A 24,122-nucleotide genomic window follows, 5' to 3' on the forward strand; every position below is an offset into this window, starting at 1 on the left:
TCTCAACCATGGCACTATTGACACTTAGGGCCAGATAATTCTTTGTTGGGGAGGACCTATGTATTGTAAGATATTTAGCAACATTCCTGGTCTTTAGATGCCAATATTTTCTTCTCAGTTGCGACAACCAAAATGTCTCTGGACATTGCCAAATGTCCTCTCGGAGGCAAAATCACCCCCGCTGAGAACCACTGATCCCCTCTGTGCATCTCACAAGCCACTCCCACTGAGGAAAGATATGAGCTCGAAATTCTTGCCTTACACTGTCCCATTCAGTAACTTTCTTATCTGCCGATTTGTGTAAGTTCATATACAATCTACCAGTAGCTCAGGGTACAAGAAATATTTGACGATTGAGTTTGATAGCACAGATATGCAATGCACAGATATAAATGCAGAGCCTAATTACCAATATCAGTTATCAGGTTAAAGATGACTCATCTCTTTTTTCTTTTTACATTTTCACAAGCTTTTTATTTTTTTAATTTATTTTTTATTTAAATTTTTTTAGTTCTTGATAGATATTTTTTAACATCTTCATTGGTGTATAATTGCTTTACAATGGTGTGTTTCTGCTTTATAACAAAGTGAATCAGCTATAAATATAGATATATCCCCATATCTCCTCCCTCTTGCGTCTCCCTCCCACCCTCCCTACCCCACCCCTCTAGGTGGTCACAAAGCACCAAGCTTATCTCCCTGTGCTATGTGGCTGCTTCCCACTAGCTATCTATTTTACATTTGGTAGTGTATATATGTCCATGCCACTCTCTCAGTTCGTCCCAGCTTACACTTTCCCCTCCCTGTGTCCTCAAGTCCATTCTCTATGTCTGCGTCTTTATTCCTGTCCTGCCCCTAGGTTCTTCAGAACCATTTTTTTTTTTTAGATTCCATATATATGTGTTAGCATACAGTATTTGTTTTTCTCTTTCTGACTTCCCTCTGTATGACAGTCTCTAGGTCTACCCACCTCACTACAAATAACTCAGTTTCGTTTCTTTATATGGCTGAGTAATATTCCATTGTATATATGTGCCACATCTTCTTTATCCATTCATCTGTTGATGGACACGTAGGTTGCTTCCATGTCCTGGCGATTGTAAATAGAGCTGCAATGAACATTGTGGTATGTGACTATTTTTGAATTATGGTTTTCTCAGGGTATATGCCCAGTAGTGGGATTGCTGGGTCATATGGTAGTTCTATTTTTAGTTTTTTAAGGAACCTCCATACTGTTCTCCATAGTGGCTGTATCAATTTACATTCCCACCAACAGTGCAAGAGGGTTTCCTTTTCTCCACACCCTCTCCAGCATTTATTGTTTGTAGATTTTTTGATGATGGCTATTCTGACTGGTGTGAGATGATATCTCACTGTAGTTTTGATTTGCATTTCTCTAATGATTAGTGATGTTGAGCATCCTTTCATGTGTTTGTTGGCAATCTGTATATCTTCTTTGGAGAAATGTCTATTTAGGTCTTCTGCCCATTTATGGATTGGGTTTTTTGTTTTTTTGATATTGAGCTGCATGAGCTGCTTGTATATTTTGGAGATTAATCCTTTGTCAGTTGCTTCGTTTGAAAATACTTTCTCCCATTCTGAGGGTTGTCTTTTCATCTTGTTTATGGTTTCCTTTGCTGTGCAGAAGCTTTTAAGTTTCATTAGGTCCCATTTGTTTATTTTTGTTTTTATTTCCATTTCTCTAGGAGATGGGTCAAAAAGGATATGGCTGTGATTTATGTCATGGAATGTTCTGCCTATGTTTTCCTCTAAGAGTTTTAGTGTCTGGCCTTACATTTAGGTCTTTAATCCATTTTGAGTTTATTTTTGTGTATGGTGTTAGGGGGTGTTCTAATTTCATTCTTTTACATGTAGCTGTCCAGTTTTCCCAGCACCACTTATTGAAGAGGCTGTCTTTTCTCCATTGTATATTCTTGCCTCCTTTATCAAAGATAAGGTGACCATATGTGGTGGGTTTATCTCTGGGCTTTCCATCCTGTTCCATTGATCTATATTTCTGTTTTTGTGCCAGTACCATACTGTCTTGATTTGTAGTATAGTCTGAAGTCAGGGAGCCTGATTCCTCCAGCTCCGTTTTAGTTTCTCAAGATTGCTTTGGCTAGTCAGGGTCTTTTGTGTTTCCATACAAATTGTGAAATTTTTTGTTCTAGTTCTGTGAACAATGCCATTGGTAGTTTGATAGGGATTGCACTGAATCTGTAGATTGCTTTGGGCAGTATAGTCATTTTCACAATGTTGATTCTTCCAATCCAAGAACATGGTATATCTCTCCATCTGTTTGTATCATCTTTAATTTTTTTCAACAGTGTCTCATGGTTTTCTGCATACAGGTCTTTTGTCTCCTTAGGTAGGTTTATTCCTAGGTATTTTATTCTTTTTGTTGCAATGGTAAATGGGAATGTTTCCTTAATTTCTCTTTCAGAGTTTTCATCATTAGTGTATAGGAATGCAAGAGATTTCTGTGCGAGCTTCCCTGGTGGCGCAGTGGTTGAGAGTCTGCCTGCCAATGCAGGGGATGCGGGTTTTTGCCCCGGTCCGGGAAGATCCCACATGCTGTGGAGTGGCTAGGCCCGTAAGCCATGGCTGCTGAGCCTGCGTGTCTGGAGCCTGTGCTCTGCAACAGGGGAGGCCACAACAGTGAGAGGCCCGCATACCGCAAAAAAAAAAAAAGATTAATTTTGTATCCTGCAACTTTACCAAATTCATTGATTACCTCTAGTTGTTTTCTGGTAGCATCTTTAAGATTCTCTATGTATAGTATCATGTCATCTGCAAACAGTGACAGTTTTACTTCTTCTTTTCCGATTTGGATTCCTTTTATTTCTTTTTTTTCTCTGATTGCTGTGGCTAAAACTTCCAAAACTATGTTGAATAATAGTGGTGAGAGTGGGCAACCTTATCTTGTTCCTGATCTTAGTGGAAATGGTTTCAGTTTTTCACCATTGAGAATGATGTTGGCTGTGGGTTTGTCATATATGGCCTTTATTATGCTGAGGTAAGTTCCCTCTATGCCTACTTTCTGGAGAGTTTTTTTATCATAAATAGGTGTTGAACTTCGTCAAAAGCTTTTTCTGCATCTGTTGAGATGATCACATGGTTTTTCTCCTTCAATTTTTTAATATGGTTTACCACATTGATTTGCGTATACTGAAGAATCCTTGCATTCCTGGGATAAACCCCACTTGATCATGGTGTATGATCCTTTTAAAGTGCTGTTGGATTCTTTTTGCTAGTATTTTGTTGAGGATTTTTGCATCTATGTTCATCAGTGATATTGGCCTGTAGTTTTCTTTTATTGTGGCATCTTTGTCTGGTTTTGGTATCAGGGTGATTGATGGTGGCCTCATAGAATGAGTTTGGGAGTGTTCCTCCCTCTGCTATATTTTGGAAGAGTTTGAGAAGGATAGGTGTTAGCTCTTCTCTAAGTGTTTGATAGAATTTGCCTGTGAAGCCATGTGGTCCTGGGCTTTTGTTTGTTGGAAGATTTTTTTTTCTTTTTTTTTTTTTTGGCGGTATGCGGGCCTCTCACTGCTGGGGCCCCTCCCGCTGTGGAGCACAGGCTCCGGACGCGCAGGCTCAGTGGCCACGGCTCACGGGCCCAGCCGCTCCGCGGCATGTGGGATCCTCCCAGACGGGGGCACGAACCCGTGTCCCCTGCATCGGCAGGCGGACTCTCAACCACTGCGCCACCAGGGAAGCCCCTGTTGGAAGATTTTTAATCACAGTTTCAATTTCAGTGCTTGTGATTGGTCTGTTTATATTTTCTATTTCTTCCTGGTTCAGTCTCAGAAGGTTGTGCCTTTCTAAGAATTTGTCCATTTCTTCCAGGTTGTCCATTTTATTGGCATAGAGTTGCTTGTAGTAATCTCTCATGATCTTTCATATTTCTGCAGTGTCAGTTGTTACTTCTCTTTTTTCATTTCTAATTCTATTGATTTGAGTCTTCTCCCTTTTTTTCCTGATGAGTCTGGCTAATTGTTTATCAATTTTGTTTATCTTCTCAAAGAACCATCTTTTAGTTTTATTGATCTTTGCTATCGTTTCCTTCATTTCTTTTTCATTTATTTTTGATCTGATCTTTATGATTTCTTTCCTTCTGCTAACTTTGGGTTTTTTTAATTCTTTCTCTAGTTCCTTTAGGTGTAAGGTTAGGTTGTTTGAGATGTTTCTTGTTTCTTGAGGTAGGACTGTATTGCTATAAACTTCCCTCTTAGAACTGCTTTTGCTGCATCCCATAGGTTTTGGGTCGTTGTGTTTTCATTGTCATTTGTTTCTGGGTAGTTTTAATTTCCTCTTTGGTTTCTTCAGTGATCTCTTGGTTATTTAGTAGTGTATTTTTTAGCCTCCATGTGCTTGTATTTTTTACAGACTTTTTCCTGTAATTGATATCTAGTGTCATAGCATTGTGGTCAGAAAAGATACTTGATATGATTTCAGTTTTCTTAAATTTACCAAGGTTTGATTTGTGACCCAAGATATGATCTATCCAGGAGAATGTTCCTTGTGTACTTGAGAAGAAAGTATAATCTGCTGTTTTTGGATGGAATGTCCTATAAATATCAATTAAGTCCATCTTGTTTAATGTATCATTTAAAGCTTGTGTTTCCTTATTTATTTTCATTTTGGATGATCTGTCCTTGGTGAAAGTGGGGTGTTAAAGTCCCCTACTATGATTGTGTTACTGTCGGTTTCCTCTTTTATAGCTGTTAGCATTTGCCTTATGTATTGAGGTGCTCCTATGTTGGGTGCATAAATATTTACAATTGTTATATCTTCTTCTTGGATTCCCTTGATCATTATGTAGTGTCCTTCTTTGTCTCTTGTAATAGTCTTTATTTTAAAGTCTGTTTTGTCTGATATGAGAATTGCTACTCCAGCTTTCTTTTGATTTCCATTTGCATGGAATAACTTTTTCCATCCCCTCACTTTCAGTCTGTATGTGTCCGTAGGTCTGAAGTGGGTCTCTTGTAGACAGCATATATACGGGTCTTGTTTTTGTATCCATTCATCCAGTCTGTGGCTTTGGTTGGAGCATTTAATCCATTTATATTTAAGGTAGTTATTGATATGTATGTTCCTGTTACCATTTTCTTAATTGTTTTGGGTTTGTTATTGTAGGTCTTTTCCTTCTCTCGTGTTTCCTGCCTAGAGAGGTTCCTTTAGCATTTGTTGTAAAGCTGGTTTGGTGGTGCTGAATTCTCTTAGCTTTTGCTTGTCTGTAAAGGTTTTAATTTCTCTATTGAATGTGAATGAGATCCCTGCTGGGTAGAGTAATCTTGGTTGTAGGTTTTTCCCTTTCATCACTTTAAATATGTCCTGCCACTCCCTTCTGGCTTGCAGAGTTTCTGCTGAAAGATCAGCTGTTAACCTTATGGGGATTACTTTGTATGTTAATTGTTGCTTTTCCCTTGCTGTTTTTAATATTTTTTCTTTGTATTTAATTTTTGATAGTTTGATTAATATGTGTCTTGGCGTGTTTCTCCTTGGATTTATCCTGTATGGTACTCTCTGTGCTTCCTGGACTTGATTGACCATTTCCTTACCCATAGTAGGGAAGTTTTCAACTATAATCTCTTCAAATATTTTCTCAGTCCCTTTTTTTTTCTCTTCTTCTTCTGGGACCTCTCTAAATCAAATGTTGGTGAGTTTTATGTTGTCCCAGAGGTCTTTGAGATCGTCCTCATTTCTTTTCATTCATTTTTCTCTATTCTGCTCTGCATTCGTTATTTCCACTAGTTTATCTTCCAGGTCACTTATCCGTTCTTCTGCCTCAGTTATTCTCCTATTGATTCCTTCTAGAGAATTTTAAATTTCATTTATTGTGTTGTTCATCATTGTTTGTTTCCTCTTTAGTTCTTCTAGGTCCTTGTTAAACGTTTCTTGTATTTTCTCCATTCTATTTCCAAGATTTTGGATCATCTTTACTATCATTACTCTGAATTCTTTTTCAGGTAGACTGCCTATTTCCTCTTCATTTGTTTGGTCTGGTGGGTTTTTACCTTGCTCCTTCATCTGCTGTGTATTTCTCTCTCTTCTCATTTTGCTTAACTTACTGTGTTTGGGGTCTCCGTTTCACAGGCTGCAGGTTCGTAGTTCCCATTGTTTTTGGTTTCTGCTCCCAGTGGGTAAGGTTGGTTCAGTGGGTTGTGTAGTCTTCCTGGTGGAGGGGACTGGTGCCTGTGTTCTGGTGGATGTGGCTGGATCTTGTCTTTCTGGTGGGCAGGACCACGTCCGGTCATGTGTTTTGGGGTGTCTGTGAACTTATTATGATTTTAGGCAGCCTCACTGCTAATGAGTGGGGCTGTGTTCCTGTCTTGCTAGTTGTTTGGCATAGGGTGTCCAGCACTGTAGCTTGCTGGTCGTTGAGTGGAGCTGGGTCTTAGCGTTGAGATGGAGATCTCTGGGAGAGCTTTTGCCATTTGCTATTATGTAGGGGCTGGAGGTCTCTGGTGGACCAATGTCCTGAACTTGGCTCTCCCACCTCTGAGGCTCAAGCCTGACACCTGGCCAGAGCACCAAGACCCTGTCAGCCACATAGCTCAGAAGAAAAGGGAGAAAAAGAAAGAAAGGAAGGAAGGAAGGGAGGGAGGGAGGAAGGGGAGGAAGGGAGGGAGGAAAGAAGGAAGGAAGGAAGGAAGGATAAAATAAAGTTATTAAAATAGAAAAAATTATTAAAAATAAAAAATTTAAAAAGTAATAAAAAAAAAGAGAAGGAAAGAAGAGAACAACCAAACCAAAAAACAAATCCACCAATGATAAAAAGTGCTAAAAACTATACAAAAGAAACAAAACAAAATAAGAAAACCCAGACAGTCAGAACTCTAAGACCCTAGGACAAATGGCAAAAGCAAAGCTATACAGACAAAATCACACAAAGAAGCATACATATACACACTCACAAAAAGAGAAAAAGGAAAAAAATATATATATATGTAAAATAAAAAAGGAAGAGGGCAACCAAATCAATAAACAAATGTACCAATAATAATAAGCTCTAAATACTAAACTAAGATTAACATAAAACCAGAAACAAATTAGATGCAGAAAGCAAACCCCAAGTCTACAGTTGCTCCCAAAGTCTACCACCTCAATTTTGGGATGATTTGTTGTCTATTCAGATATTCCAGAGATGCAGGATACATCAATTTGATTGTGGAGATTTAATCCGCTGCTCCTGAAGCTGCTGGGAGGGATTTCCCTTTCTCTTCTTTGTTCGCACAACTCCTGGGGTTCAGCTTTGGATTTGGCCCCACCTCTGTGTTCAGGTCACCTGAGGGCGTCTTTTGGGAAGTCTGAGGTCTTCTGCCAGCGTTCAGTACATGTTCTGTAGGAGTTGTTCCACATGTAGATGTAGTTTTGATGTATTTGTGGGGAGGAAGGTGATCTCCACGTCTTACTTCTCTGCCATCTTGAAGGCAACCCCCACTGATCTCTTTCAGAGTTCTACTTAGACTCTCCAGTTCTCAAATAATTACAAAGCTCTGGTTCAAGATAAAACTACTCTCCTCTAATCACCTGACCTTTCACAGTTGTTGCTTTCTTCTAATTCCCAGCAACTCAGGTCACCTAAATGCTCTTCCCTGGTGCTCAGTCTAATCCTATTCCCAACACCCACTGTCCTTTCTTTGCTTTTTCATTTCCTGATACTCCTAATCATCACCATTCTTTTTCTGGGGAATACCTCACTTGGCTCTTGTGTCCTGGCCTTCAGCTCTCCTGTTGTCAAGTCATTTCTATTATTTTTTTGTTTCCTCTAAATTAATGCGGTGGTCCCCAACCTTCTTGGCACCAGGGACCGGTTTTGTGGAAAACAGTTTATCCATGGATCAGGGGTGGAGGGGGAGGAGGATGGTTCAGGAGGTAATGCGAGTGATGGGGAGCAGCAGATGAAGCTTTGATTGCTCGCCCGATGCTCACCTCCTGCTGTGCAGTCTGGTTCCTTACAGGCCTCAGCCCAGTACCCGTCCATTGCCTGGAGGTTGGAGACCCCTGAATTAATGGATCATTCTAATTAGTATTATCACATATGCATAAGCATATTTTTATAAGGAGATAAAAGGGGAATATGTATAAAATATATATCTAACGGGAAGAACTCATCCCAGACAAAGATTTAATCACTCTAAAGTACCTAAAACAGATTTATACTTGTCACTGGACTAGGTAGTCGAGATTGAAATGGCTCCTTCCATGAAGAATTTAGTTTGGGGGTTGGTGACAAAGTGATTTCTAATGATTTTATTAACAATGGAAGTCCCCTAAAACATTCTCAATTAATTTTATCCTGGGGACCATACTCCAATGTCAACTCTGAGGCAGAAAAAAGGTGATTATGTCCAAGAGCTTTCCCACATTACACTTATATGTTTTCCATCCAGTAGGCTCTTCTAATGTTTTCCTACCTTCAAAGAGTTTTCAGCAATAAAAGCCTTCTATTGTGCAATATGATGTGGTCTCCATCAGGCTTTTCCTACGTTCATTAGGTCTCTGTTACCTATTAGAATAAGTCCTGTTTGTGGACTCTCTTGTGTTCCCCAAGCTCCTTTCCAGTATGAAGTTTCTGATGTTTAAGAAAAGCTGTGCGCCCACTGAAGGCCTTCCCACAGTTGCTACATTCAAAGGTTTTCTCTCCAGTGTGAATTCTCTGGTGACTAACAAGGTGTGAGTTCTGACTGAAGGCCTTCCCACATTCAGGGCATTCATAGGGTTTCTTTCCAGTATGAACACGGTGGTGTTTAATGAGATCTGAGCTGCCCCTGAAAGATTTCCCACATTTATTGCACATATAAGGTTTTTCTCCACTATGAATTCTGTGATGTCTCATAAGGTCTGAGCTCTGATTGAAAGTTTTCCCACATTCTTTACATTCATAGGGTTTCTCTCCTGAATGAGTTACCTGATGTTGGATGAGGTCTGAGCTGCCTCGGAAAGTTCTACCACACTGATTGCACTGATAAGCTTTCACTTCTTGGCGAATTCTCCACTCTTCTCTAAGCAACTCTTCCTTGCTAAATGTTTTCTCACCTTCCACAAGTTTCTCTCCAGTATGAAGTCTTTGATGTTTGAGAAAAGCCGTGCGCCAGATGAAGGCTTTTCCGCATTCCTTACATTCATAGGGTTTCTCACCACTGTGGATTCTATGATGCTGGACAAGGAGTGAACGCTGCCGGAAGGCTTTCCCACATTCATTGCACTGATAGGGTTTCTCTCCAGTGTGAATTTTCTGATGTGTAACAAGGTGTGACCTCTGGCTAAAGGCTTTCCCACATTCATTACATTCATAGGGTTTCTCTCCAGTGTGAGTTATCCAATGCCGAATTAGATCTGAACTTCCCCGGAAAGTTTTTCCACACTCAGTACATTCATAAGGTTTTTCTCCCCTGTGAATTCTCTGTTGTTGGATAAGAGCTAAGTCAGAAGTGCAGGCTTTTTCACATTCAAGTTCCTTTACAGTATGTAGTCTCTGATGTTTAAGAAAGGCTGTGCGCCCACTGAAGGATTTCCCACATTTGTGACATTCGTGGGGTCTCTCCCCACTGTGGAGTCTCTGGTGTTCTGTGAGGCGTGAACGCTGCCTGAAGGCCTTTTCACAGGTGTTGCACTTGAAGGGTTTCTCTCCAGTATGAATTCTCTGATGTGTGACAAGGTGTGAACTCTGACTGAAGGTTTGTCCACATTCATAACATTCATAGGGTTTCTCTCCAGTGTGAATTCTGTGATGGATAATAAGATCTGAACTTTGATTGAAGGCCTTCCCGCACTCATTACATACATATGGCTTCCCTCCACTGTGAATTCTCTGGTGCAGGACAAGGTTCGAGCTTCCCTTGAAGGCCTTTCCACAGTCTTTACATTCATAGGGATTCTCGTCGTTATGTATTCTCTTATGTCGGGCCAGGTTAGAGCTCTGATTGAAGTCTTTTCCACATTCATGACATATATAAGGTTTCTTTCCTGTATGAATTCTCTGATGTATAATAAGATTTGAACTTTGATTAAAGTCTTTTCCACATTCACTACATACATATGGTTTCTTCCCTGTATGAATTCTCTGATGTACAATCAGGTTTGAGCTCCGATTGAAAGTTTTTCCACATTCCTTACATTCATAGGTTTTCTTTATATTACCAGTTTTCTGATGTTGAGTTACTTCTGACTTCTGTTTGAAGCTCTGGCCACAGACTTCATATCTGTGGGGTTTTTCTCCTGCAGAAAGTATTTTTTCTCTTTCCTTACATCCATGGACTCTCTCTCCTGCAATGGCTTTCTTGGGGATCAGATTCACTTCCCTGATACCTCTCTCTTGGGAAGGGGGATATCCCACTGCATCCTCTAAGGGGCTTACCCAATACCTCAATAATCTGTCCTCAGGATCACCAGTTTCAACTAACCCCCATTCCTGGGAGATCTGTTTTTGGAGTCTTTCTGATACAGCCCTTGCTGAATCTTTTTCTTCAGAAATTTCCATCTTTGTCTTCCAGTCTTTCATCTTATTTTTGGTCTCAGAATCTGAAATAATAAGTAGAACATTCTATAATTCCTAAAATACAAATTTTCACCTCTTTCCTACACTGGGAAGTCTCAGTGGGAGGAACAAGGAACTTGGAAGAAGACTCTTCCCTTCTGGAGCTGAGATTCAGACGTTTTTCAGAGGGATTATGGCTACCACAGGAACACACACCCCATTGGTGGAGAAGAAACTTGCCAGGGTGCAGGCTGGAGCTGGTGTGTGTGGGTGGCCTGCAGGGTGGTGGAAGAATTCACTGGAGGTGGGCAGTCTGGAGCTGGAAGTGGCCTGTTTGATGGGGTAGGAACCTGCTGGGCTCTGAGGCCAGGCCAGAATGGGTTCACAGGAAGCAACTCACTGGGGTGATTGCCACCAGGCCTCCCACAAGTTGATCTGCTGGCAGCCACACCAATAAATAAGATAAAACAGCACACCAGCACCAGGAAAAGAAGTTCCTTCCTTTTCCTATGGCCTTGTATTTCCCTCCAGCATCCTCTATTGACAAAATCTAAATGTTGTACCAGCTGGCAAAGGAGAAATCGTCCAGATCCAGTAACTTAAGCAAAGCAAAGAAGGGTAGATTTGGAGTTGAGATATGATAAATTAATAACTGATCCACTAACCATTCCTCCCAATATATCATGACAGTTAAACAAATATGAAACTATGCCTCAGAATAAAAATGCTTGGCTGCCATTTTAATAGAAATCAATTCTCCCTTTCTCAGACCTGGCATTTTTCTTTCTGGTATTCTGGTGGAACTGCCTCCTTTGTATGGCAATTTTGTATCCTCCTGTAACTGGAAGACAGATGAGTTTATTGCTTTTGAGTGTTCATATCATCAAATCCCTGACCTTGCCCAGTCACAAAAACACATTTCTGAGCTCCTTGAGAGAGCCATTTCACCTTGGCCCAGGGGATTGGAATGCTCTACTCAGTAATCTTTTTGCAATGAATAAGAGGAAACACAGCATAGAGATTAAGAGTGTGGATTCTTAACTGACTGTCGGACAAAATGCCCGGGTTTGAATCCTATCTCCGTCACTTACTGACTGTGTGACGTTAGGCAAGTTGCTGCAACTCTCTGTGCCTGTTTCCTCATCTCTAAAATGGAGATAATAATAGTATTTACCTCATAGAGTTGTTATGAGAATTAAATATATGTAAAACATTTAGAACCATGCTTGGCATATAGAAAGCACTATGTAAGTGTCAGCTGCTGTTACTATTACTACTATTATCATTAATCATTACCCTTTATGCCCAAGAATTATCATTAAGTAATATGTCCTTAGCACAAACCTCCATATCTAGGCTGGATTTTATTTATTTAACATTCAAATAAAATACTGGAAAGAATTGGCTTTGTCATAATTTTCCCTTAAAGTGATTTTTTGGGGGGTTTGTTTGATATATAGTGTTCAAAATTTAGAAACAGTTTAAAAGATGGAAAAGGCATTTCTCAAAACCCACTGAAAACAGTTAAAAGAATGACAAATGAGGTAAACTCCATCTTCAAAAAAAGGGTCATATACAGATGTCTCCCAAAGTCTCATATCCTGAAAGGCATGGTCAGTGATCTTCTAATTAGAGTGAAGAGATCTAGAGCCATGGCGAGAAGGCAGGTGACAGAAGCAGGGACTGTCCCATAGAGATCTAGTCTGACATATCAGAGTGGCAGGGGAAGATGCTAAAGAAGAAACGGTGCCGGCAGATCATTTAGGTTGTCTTCCACCTGGTACCTGGCTGAGGAACACTGGCAGCCGTGGAGCAAGATGAAGAAAGGAGATGAGTGTGACTGTCAGACTGTGCTACGAAAGTCCAGTGATCTACAGGGCTTTTTCTGTGCCATGTTGATCTCCTGGAAACCAAAAGCTGAAGGGAGATAATGCCTGTAGATTTGATAAGAAGGTGTTTGTGGCAGCAGATCTGTATGAAGGCTTTGAGGTGCCCTTGCTCAATTCCCTCTGCCTCTTCCCTCTTTCATAGAGAACCTGCTTCATGCACTGTTGAGTAGTAATCATTCAGGTAACTTTGTGGGATGTGTGCTTGAAAACAGGGGGTTGTTGCTTTAGGAAAGAAAGCAACATGAGTAACAGAGGGATTAGGAGCATACACCCAAGAGGAACAGCAAAAGAATTAATAGGACGCATCCAGCAGAGCTCTCCACTATCTCAAAGAAATTATAGACAAAACCACTGTTTAAATGAAAACTCAAAGAAGACATATAAGAGCTCAAAATAGAGTGTAGATTATAAAAGAATAAAAAGAAGTGAGAAGTAATCTGGCAGAGCTGAAGGAAAAAAGTGGAAGGGAAAACTAAATGCATTACGTAGATGAAACTCATCAAAGAAAAAAGAAAAATAATCACTACAGGGACATGATGAGGCCTGGAGAGATGACACAGAATGCAGTGGATATAAATATGATTATAGAGAAAACAAGTTGCTACAGAAAGATATTCAAATATATATATAATTAGTGTTCCTAAAGAAGAGAAAAGAACAAACAGAAGGAAAAAAAAACCATTCAAACATAACAGAAGGAAATGTGGCTGAAATAAAGACTTGAATCTATTGGAAGGATACAGTGTAGTCCATAGAAAGTTGATATAGAACAGTCCACACCAAGGCATAGCCTGGTGAAGTAACTAAATTTCAGGAATAAATGAACATATGAAGATCTGAGGCAGAGGAGCAAGTGATGGGCAAGAGGGAATTTCAGGCTGAGTTTATACTCCTCCATGTTACACTCATGCCAGAGTACAGTAATGCTTGTAAAGTTCTGAAGAGACACAAAGTGTGACTTGATCATTTTTTACCTGGCAAGCTGTTCCCTCATATTAAAACAGGCAAATGTTCTCAAGTAGGTAGAAACTCAGGGAGTATGACAGGCAGCCCTTTTTGAAAAGAACTGCTGGGCAATGAGATATAGCCAGTGAAGAAGTGAGTGAGAATAAACACTCAGGACCTCAGAGCACATTGTAAAACAATGGATGAGGAGTGTTGAATAAATTTAAATATGGAACTGACATTAAACAATTGGAAATTATTTTTGTAGAATAGAGGAGGAGAGGTAGTGGGCGTTAAGTATAAATTGTGCTAATTTGCTTGTCTGTCATGACAGGGATCAAGAGATAGCATCTCAAGTAGAAATACATAATTTTAAAAGAAGATCCAAACCTTAATATGTTTCATGATCAGTTTTCCCCCATAATTTTAAAGGAATAATATTTCAAAATTACAGAGAAACAGACTTCCCTGCTGGTCCCGTGGTTAAGACTCTAGCAGTGGTTAAGACTCTGCGCTTCCACTGCGGTGGGTGCAGGTTTGATCCCTGGTCGGGGAACTAAGATCCCACATATCACACATAGCACAGCCAAAAATAAAATAAAATAAAACAGAGAAACACTTTTTTTTTTTGGCTGTGCCTCGTGGCATGCAGGATCCTAATTCTCCGACCAGGGATCAAACCTGTGCCCCCTGCAACCCGCGCCCCCTGCATTGGAAGTGCAGAGTCAACCACTGGACTGCCAGGGGAGTTCCCACTTTTTCTATTTTTGATCATAAAAATACTACATGCTCATTATAGGAAAAACCAAGAGTAGAGAAGAGCACAGAGAAGAAACTAAAGATACCCAATATTTTGTTGTATATTCTCCCAGTCTTATTTCTGGGCATAAATTTTTTTCTGATACAAAAATGGGATCACAGTATACATGCCCTTATTGTCCTCTTTGCCCTACTTGTGATACTGGAGCTGGACCCTGGAAACAGTTCCCTTTTGTTGGCTGGCTTTATCAATAGAGGGTGCTGGAGGAACACTGTAAGCCACACAAAGAGAAAGGGGTTTCTCTTGGTACTTTTGAGTTGTTTTGTCTTTTGGTGGGGCCCCCAAATCAACATAAGGGAGGCTTGATGGGGTAGACCAACCAGCTCTGGCCTACCCAACCCTCCAGTGAGTTTTTCCACTACCCAGCGGGCCTTTCCTATGGATTACCTCTAGCCTGCCTGCACCCTTCAGTGAATTTCTCTGTCATTTGGCAGGCCGTGCCGACAGACATGTCCTCTGACAAATTTCTTTACACCAGCAGGCTGTGTTTCTTTGGCAACCACACCCCATCCAAAAAAGTCTGAATCTCTGCTTTGGGGTGGGGGGGAGCCCTCTTCTAAATTTGTGGTTCCTTCCTTATTTACTTCTCCTTAGTCCTAGAGGTAAGACGGCTTCCTGCATTATCTATTTCCATACTCCTTAGTGTTTTCTTTAGATCCTTTTAGTAGTTAGCTACCTTTACCGGTTTTAAATATTCTTTATATTAAATGTCCCTTGTTTAAACTACTGGTATAGTTTTTGTCTCCTGACTGGATCCTGACCAATACAGATACATATTATCATTTCATTTTAGATCTAGAACAAAGTGAAGATGATACAAGAAGAATAGGAAGGGGGCTAAGAAAGAGGAAACAAAAATTTGTTTAGAAATAGTGCTAAAAGGACTCCTCTCTGTAAGAGTCATTAGGGTCAACCTTTACCACAAGCATAGGTATGGTAAAGTACCCAGTCCTTAGTCCCACACAGCATTCCCTGCAGAGATGAATGGCATTCTCTGCTCAACATTTTCATCCAATTCCATAGGTGAAAGGAATAGGGAATAATTTAAGGAACTCTTTGCCTCAGAGGATGTCTGAAGAAGGGTACAGTATCTGAAACATAGGCTTGATCAGAGATGAGTCCTCCTCTACAATCCAATCCAGCTGAACTCAGAGCTTCTGGGAAAAGGGCATTGTTATTTCATATCATTCACTGATGTGTTCACCTAACTTACGTTAACTAAGCACCCACCATATTCCAGACACTGTACTAGGTACTGGCAATACAAAGGTGAACATCTCTGCCCTCAAGGAACTTACAGTTCAATGAAGGGAGATATATGTGTAAATGGACAAGAAGATAGTGTGGCCAGTGCTGGAATAAGGTGAGCACTGTCCAGTATGGGAGAACCTGAATCAACGAAACATGGTAACTGCAAGTGGGGGAAGAAAGGAGTCAAGAATGACTTTCAGTTTTCTGGCTTAGGCAATGGGTGGGATATGGTGCTGTTTATGAAGACAGGGGTCAGAGAAGGAAGAGTAGGTTTGGAGGGTGGGATACTAGGTCCAAAGACCTGAAGATGAGTTGAGTTTTTTGTCATCTCTTTGTTTCTAACAGGAACCGAGCTCAGGGAGAGGCAAGGAGTTGTCAACTCCACAGATTAGGCTAGACGCCACAAAGAGCAGAAGCATCTTATCTTGTCTCCAAGAGTCAAAGCCATTGGGAATCCTTAATCCTCCAATTCCACTGAGCTCTTTAAAACCTTTTCTTGTTTTTTGCTTTTCAACCGAAACTCAGCGAATTCGGGGTGTATAGAGTCTAAGTTAGAGGACAGAGCCCCTACTCGGTGAGACCAGCTCTGTCTGGACCTCTAGTATCTCTGCCATGCAGGGATTCCACTGAGTGTGGACCTGAGGCCCAGCATCCTTTTGCGATTCATTCACAGCCACATCCTGCAACATCTTGAATTCCTGAAACAGAAGTTCCTGTTCTGCAACTACCCAATAAGGAGTTGGCAGCAGATACTCCATAGCTTCCCTTTCCTTTTTAAATCTCTACTACTTCCTGCATTCCCTTGGTCTCAGTAGATAATCTTGCCCCTCGCTTTAAAAATATGTGAGACGATGTGGTAAAAATCACCTCACGTTCCTCTCTCTTTTCAATGACTCCTCATCTTTACTGTATTTTGTCTCTTCCATTCTCTAGTATTTATTGCTCTTTAGCTGAGCCTCTATGATGGGCCAAGCACCACGCTAGGTGGTTAGAATATAATAATGAGGACAGAGTCCCTGCCCTTGACTAGTGTGTGGTGTCAATTAAACGTGTTAAATACACAATAAGGGTAAGTGTGGGTGCCGTGGGACCTCATGAGAAGAGCACAACCTGAGGGGGGTGGGATGGGTAAGGAAACTTCCTGAAGGAAGCAGCTTCTAAGGTGAGGCCCGAAAGACAATTTGAGATAACTAGACTAAAAGAAGAAGGAAGGGCTTTTCAGATTGAGGCTGAAGCATGTGCAAAGGCCAGGAGGTGAGAGAAGCTACGATGTGTTCATGGATGCACCGTATGACTGAAGCCCAGAATACAGACAGTAAACGATGAAGCTGGGGAAGCAGTGGTCAAACCACGGGGGGCCATGTATCCCAGGCTAAGAAGCTTGGACTTTCTCCTGAAGGCAGTGGGGAACCCCGGAAGGGGTTAAAGCAGGAGAATGACATCATTAGCTTTATCTTTTTAAAAGACTGCTCTGACAGCTTTATGGAGAACAGACTAAAGGGTGCAAGGCTGAAAGCTGGGATATTGCTTAGGAGACTACAGCAGAATCTATGATGGAGACAGTGAGGGCCTCATCACTGACAGTGAGTTACTGGGACTGGAGACATTTTAAAGTATATTAAAGAAGCAAAAACAGGGAGAATCGGTGCTGTCCTGAATGGAAGGTGTGAGGGAAAACAGAAGGCATTAAGGATGACACCCAAGTTTCTAGCTCGGACAACTGCCTAAGCTGGGTAGTGGGACCGAAAGAGTGGCGGTGAGGGGGAGGAGGTGGTGAATTCCACTTCAGACACGTTATATTTGACGTACCTGTGTGGCATCCAGGAGAAAACTTCTGAGAAGCCAATGAATCAGTGGGTCAGGAACCCAGGAGGAAAATCTAGAATGGACACACAGATTTTGGAATCATCAGCATATAATTAGTATCTAAAGCAGAAAAGTGGCGATTACAGCTGGCGATTACAGCTCGGAGGCAGCTTAGAGTTCTGAACACAACAGGGCTTTGGAAGCAAGCAGAACCAAATTAGAATCCCAGCTTCTTAATCTCCCCCAACTATCATTTCTGCAAATGTAAAGCAGAAATACCACTGATTCCAAAGTGTTATTGTACACATTTTAAAAAACCCACCCCGGGAATTCCCTGGTGGTCCAGTGGTTAGCACTCGGCACTTCCACTGCCGTGGCCTGGGCTGGGGAGCTAAGATCCGAAAGCCACGCGGCACGGCAAAAACAAACAACAACAACAAAAAACAACCCCCCCAAAAAAAACCCCACCCCAATGTATATAAAGCCACACACCTCTACAGTGTAAGCCTCCCAAGAGTGTAAGCTCTGTGGGGATGGGGGTCTTTGTTCTGTACAGTGTTGGAACAGTACCTGGACCATAGTGGGTGCTCAATTAAAAATCATTGAATAGGGGCTTTCCTGGTGGCACAGTGGTTAAGAATCCGCCTGCCAGTGCAGGGGACATGGGTTCGAGTCCTGGTCCATGAAGATCCCACATGCTGCGGAGCAACTAAGCCTGTGCGCCACAACTACTGAGCCCGAGCTCTAGAGCCCACGAGCCACAACTACTGAAGCCCGCATGCCTAGAGCCCATGCTCCGCAACAAGAGAAGCCACCGCAATGAGAAGCCTGCGCACCGCAACAGAGAGTAGCCCCTGCTCACCGCAACTAGCGAAAGCCTGCGCATAGCAACAAAGACCCAACTCAGCCATAAGTAAATAAATAAATAAGTTTATTTTTTTAAAAAAATCATTGAATAAATGAATAGTAGGTTAACTCTCTTCCCTCTTTCCCTTGACTAATCCCTGAAATTCTTTTCTCCCTTGGCTTCCATAATGCTTGATACTCCACCCACTCTACTTTTTTTATTGTCTTTACCCTTTCAGCTTTTCCTTCCTTCTAGTCCTCTCCTTTTATATTCAGTATCTCAATGACCATATCACCTCTGGCTTCAGTGATCACCTTTGTCCAGAATGAACCATAAATTTAAAACTCCTATTCCTCACCTACATTGTAGTCTATATTCACAATGCATCTCCAGTCCACTGTCTTATTGACAGTCAAGAAGGATCAAATGCATGAAAATGAACTCAACATTTTGCTTCTAAATGTATTCTCCCTTCTTACTATCTGTTTCTGCCCAAATGATCAGTTTTCATTGAACAAATATTTAACATGAGCCTATAGTGTCCAGGCACTGTTTTAGGCCCTGGGATACTCTGGTGAAGAAGCCCCTAATGGGGCTTGTATTCTAGGGCTTTCTAAGCCAGAAATGCAGTAGTTTTGTTTTGTTTTGTTTTTAATTTAAAATACTTTACTGCTAAAAAATTCTAACCATCATCTGAGTCTTTAGTTAGTCATTATCTTTTTTCAACAGTAACATCAAAGATCACCAGTCACCATAACAAATATAATCATAATGAAATAGCTTGAAATATTGCAAGAATTGCCAAAATGTGACACAAACATGAAGTGAGCAAGTGGTGTTGGAAAAATGACACTGATAGACATGCTCAACGCAGGCTTGCTGCAAACCTTCAATTTGTAAAAAATGCAATATCCATGAAGCACAATAAAGCAAAACACAATAAATTGAGGTATGCCTATACTATTGTAGAATTATCTATTTCTCCTTTCAGTTCTGTCAACTTTTGCTTCATATACTTTGCAGTTCTGTTGTTAGATGTGTATACATTTATAAGTCTTACATTTTCTGGTTACTGCCACCTAAAATGTGATCCACACACCGGCCACAGTAGCCTCACCGAGGAGCCTGGTGAAATGCAAATTCTCAAGCACCACCCAGACCTACTGAGTCAGTCTGCGTGGGAGGGGCCCAGCAATCTGTGCTTACCCAGCTCACGCTCCAGGTGATTCTCAGCTTGCTACAATCTGAGAAGCACCGCTCTGGGAGGCAAGTCATCTTGGACTCCTCTCTCTCTATCCCTTCTATCCGTACCTACTAACTCTGAAAACTGTTCCAACTCCATCATAACCTAGAACCTTCTCACCCCATGCTTGGATTCTCATAAAATCTCTAAACGTTTTCTGGCTCCAATCAATGCTGATAACACTGTCGGATGAAATAATTTTCTAAAGCACCGCTAACACCAATGATCAAAAATCTACCATGGGGCTTCCCTGGTGGTGCAGTGGTTGAGAGTCCGCCTGCCGATGCAGGAGACACGGGTTCATGCCCCGGTCCGGGAAGATCCCACATGCCTCAGAGCGGCTGGGCCCATGAGCCATGGCCGCTAAGCCTGCGCGTCCGGAGCCTGTGCTCCGCAATGGGAGAGGCCACAACAGTGAGAGGCCAGCGTACCGCAAAAAAAAAAAAAAAATCTACCATGACTTTTCTATCACCCATTAAAGGAAATAATAGCTTCTTTTTGACTCACAGAACTGTAATATATCCTAGGGCTGCATGACAAAATACCACAAACTGGGTGACTTAAAACAACAGGAATTTATTCTCTCACAGTTCTGGAGGTTAGAAGTCTGAAATGAAGGTGTTGGCTGGGTGGCTTCCTTCTGCAGGCTCCTAGGGATAACTGTTCCATGCCTCTCTCCTAGCTTCTGGTGACATCTGGCAATCCTTGTGTTCCTTGCTTTGTAGATGCAGTACTTCAGCCTCTGCCTCCACCTTCACATGGCATTCTCACTGTCTCTGCCTCTTCACCTGGCCATCTTCTTATAAGGACACCAGTCATATTGAATTAGGGGCCCATTCTACTCCAGTATGACCTCATCTTACCTAGTTACATCTGCAATGACCCTATTTCCAAATAAGGTCACATTCTGAGGCACTGGGGGCTAAGACCTCAACATATCCTTGTTGGGGGACAAATTCAACCCATAACAATAGCCCCATTCTATGATTCACGAAAGAGCAAACCTATGCTCTCGGATTCTCCCTAAATTCCCATATACTAGGCTTCTTCCCATTCTGTCCCTTTGCCCATGACTCTCCTACTTGTGATGTCCTTCCTACTCTCCTTCATCTACATCAATATCAAATGCAGCAAGAGGCCAGGCAGTTAATCAGAATGGGTGAAGCAAACAAGGTGATAAATGACAACTGATACTTTGCTGCAGTGTCCGGGAGGCAATGATTACTGGGGACTGGGGACCTGCAAATTTTGTACTGAGTCTAAAGGAGGGAGCTGCTACTCAGTTCCTCCCAATTGCACCATGCAGACATGTGTGCCCTATTTGGCCACATCTTCTGATTGTCCAAGAGATGCTGAAAATCCAGATTTTTGAGTGAGTGGACGTGAAAGAAATTTTCTGATTTTAAAATGTTGGCCACTAATTCAAGTAAAAACAAACAGCACGAGTCAGGAAAATGTGTCTACAGGGAATTCCCTGGCAGTCCAGTGGCTAGTTAGGGCTCTGCGCTTTCACTGCGGTGGCGGGGTTCAATCCCTGGTTAGGGAACTAAGATCCCCAGAAGCTGCAGGGAGCGGCCAAAAAAAAAAAAGAAAAAGTGTCTACAGTCTACTCTGGCCCAGGGGCCATACTTTTACAACCTCTGGCTTACACAAATTCCTCCCACTGTTTCAGGCTCACCTTAGTTAGTACCTTCTAACTATTTCAATCCTTTTAATTCATATTCATGTGCATGCATTAGTTGATGCTACACAAGATGGAGTCCCTGCCTAGGGGCCTGGAAGACTTAGATAAACAGACAGACACGGAACCAGGTACTAAGTGTTTGTGAAATAGACGCCAAACAAGCTAAAAAAAGATGAAAAGCTTAAAGAGGGAGGGAGGGAGGTGGCAATCCTGGAAGGCTTCCCAAAGAAAATGACTTTAGAAGCTACCCCTAAAAGAATATGCAGACGTTTACAAAGAAGAGACCAGCCCAAATCCCTCCCTCCTCCGAACTCCCAACAGTACGAACATTCAGATGAGGTATTACAACATGTCTGAACCATACAGTTCATTCCTGTGGTTCAGTCTAGTCTTCCCAAAGGGTCTGTCAGTTACTCCTGGAGCGTTCTACGCGCCTGACACGGCATTGTGCAAGGAACAGGGTCAATTCATGCCCGGGGTTTGATTCTGGGCCTGGGGGAGATGCGGTTTGCAGTACTCACAGGAGGGAACTGGAACAGACTGGAAAAGGGGGACGCGGCGCGGGGGGGGTTGGGGGTAGGGGTGTGTGGTGTGTGTGGAGATGGGCGGGGTACGCCGAGAACCAGGAGAGGGCCAAGGGCATAGAAGGCCTGGCCGCGCGCACCCGGCGCCTAAGTCCCGGAGGCCGCAGCCTCTCCCCGTTCGGAGAAATGAGGGGTCAGCGCCCACCTCCGAAGATCTGTTCTCCACCCGGCTTCCCCAAGGGACCCAGGCGCTGGGGCCCCCAGTTCTGCGATCGCAGCGGGGTCTCACCTCCAGGCCACCCCTAGCCTCCCGCTCGACCGTGGCCCCCTGCACGGCCGCCAGCGCTCAGCCCCAGCTCCTCCCTCGGGCGCGGCGCCACCACCCTGGACACCGTGCCCGCAGCGGCCGGCCACTTCCGGCGTGCTCCCCCAGGCGGCCGTCCCCCGCCCCGACGCCGGACCCGGCTGTGCCCGCCAATCCGCAGGCGCGCCCCCAAGCCTCCTCCCACCCGCTCAAGGGTCTTCCCTGCGCAGGTTCGGCGTCGTTCTCTCGGTCTCGCGCGAGCAGAGTCCTGAGGGTACAGCGCCGCGCAGGTTGGTGCACCTGCAGGCGCCAAGTAACGTATGCGAGGCCACCACCGAGACGCAAGTCCTCCGGCGGGTCCTAGACTCGCCCACGGCTGGCTTCTGGCCAGTCGGCCTGGATGGGGGACCCTGTCAGATAACCACGCTTTTGTTCTAATTTTTAATTTTTTTTTTTCCCTGCGTGCTTTTGTGGTCTCATTCATTGATGCCTTCTGTTTGCAGTGCCCTCTCAAAGGCTTGGTAGTACAGAGATGAACAAGGATAGCGAAATGTTTAAAAGGGCAAGTTCTGAAGTGAGAACATCAAGACACTCAGAAAGTCAGACAAAATCGCTGACCCACCATTTATGGGCTGTGTGACTTTGGGCAAATTACCTAACCTCTCTGAGTCCAATTTAATGGATTATCCTACTTTTCCTCACTGATTTTTGTTTATTTTAATTTTATCTATTTTTGGCTGCACTGTGTCTTTGTTGCTGGCTGTGGGCTTTCTCTAGTTGCTGGGAGCGGGAGCTACTCTTCCTTGCGGTGCACGGGCTTCTCATTGAGGTGGCTTTGGCTTCTCATTGCGGTGGCTTCTCTTGTTGCAGAGCACGGGCTGTAGGCACACAGGCTCAGTAGTTGTGGCTCGCAGGCTCTAGAGCGCAGGCTCAGTAGTTGTGGCACAAGGGCTTAGTTGCTCCGCGGCATGTGGGATCTTCCCGGGCCAGGGCTCGAACCTGTGTCCCCTAAGGCGGATTCTTAACCACCGTGCCACCAGGAGGTCCCTCCTCACTGATTTTTAAATGCTGTTTTTATCATTAACTAAATTCACACATGTACTTGGTTATGTATTTGAAGTACTTTCTGTCTGCTTATCTGTTTCTCTCTCTCTGCTTTGATAATAAACTGTTATAATTATTGTGAGCTTTTAAATATGTTTTAAAATCTGGTAGGAGTAGTCCTCTCTTCATTTACTCTTCTTTTTTCAGAAAAAAATTGTAACCCTGAATGTTTTCTTGTATTTCTTATATTACTTTTAAAAGAACAAAATAGTGTTTTTGTTTTTTTGTTTTGTTTCAAGAACCAAAATCTGCTTAAGCCAGAAGAATGAAAATGGAGGAGAGAGGGAAGAACAGTAGCTACATTTTTGTTGTGAAATGTAAAGTCGTTGAGGGTGGTTTGCTTTGGCTTTTTAGTCATTTTTTAAAAAGAACAAAAAACGTCTGATCTCATCTGGGTTTAACACGCTGCGCCTGTCAGCAGTGTGAATTCATTATGTAATTCATTTGCTCTACAAATACGTATGGCGTGCTCGCTCTCTGCCAGACGCTGGTGATGCAATGAATGTTGAGCCGACCCAAGGCTGTCTCATGGAACTTAACGTCATGAAGAGGAGATATTTAAACAACTCCATGAATAAATATAAAATGTTAACTGTAGTGAGTGCTATTCTGGAGAGTACAAAGTGCTGTAAGTGTTTATAAAAGAAGATTTGACGTACACAGGAAGGTCTGTGAAAGCTTCCTGGAATCAGGCTCTCCCTGAAGAGTTAGGCAGATGAAGGACAAGAAAGTAACAGAAACCCACCTCTACTTAAACATATGTGACAGGAAAAAACAAAAAAACACACCAAAAAAACCATATGTGACAGGAAAGTCTAGGGGGTTGACTGGCTTCCACAAAGGCCAGAATTCAAGGATTTAAGCACTGTCATCAGGACTCTTTTCTCTCTCTCTATTTCTTGATTTCACTTTTCTCTCTGTTAACTTCACAGATTTTTCCCCCCACATGGAGATAGGTTTCAGTGCCCAGGATTGCAGAAGGGCATCTATAGAAATTACAGAAAAAGGACTCTGATAGGTTCTTCTTGGATCACATGTCCAACACTGGATCAGTCACTGTATCCAGTAGATAAGGTACTTTGGTGGATCAGCTTGGGTTACACGTTGGGATAGGGAAAGGGAGCCATGTTACTGCTAGACCCATCGGGGGATGGAAAGAAAATCAGTTTTTTGGTTTCTTTTTGTTTTTACCAGAAAAATGAGACAGTTCTTAAGACAG

General features: G+C 42.5%; 1 protein-coding gene across 1 annotated transcript; it reads right to left on the bottom strand.

The window, feature by feature from the left end:
* Window positions 1–776: 776 nt before the first annotated feature.
* ZNF594 (zinc finger protein 594) lies at window positions 777–22,100 on the bottom strand. Its single transcript, XM_067715666.1, is given in 4 exon segments — window positions 777–8,543; window positions 8,546–10,530; window positions 17,201–17,270; window positions 22,005–22,100. Coding segments are annotated over 2 exon segments (2,028 nt in total). The 5' UTR covers window positions 10,511–10,530; window positions 17,201–17,270; window positions 22,005–22,100; the 3' UTR covers window positions 777–8,480.
* Between the last annotated feature and the right edge of the window lie 2,022 nt (window positions 22,101–24,122).

This window comes from Pseudorca crassidens, chromosome 19, assembly GCF_039906515.1.
Source record: "Pseudorca crassidens isolate mPseCra1 chromosome 19, mPseCra1.hap1, whole genome shotgun sequence".
Lineage (NCBI taxonomy): Eukaryota > Metazoa > Chordata > Mammalia > Artiodactyla > Delphinidae > Pseudorca > Pseudorca crassidens.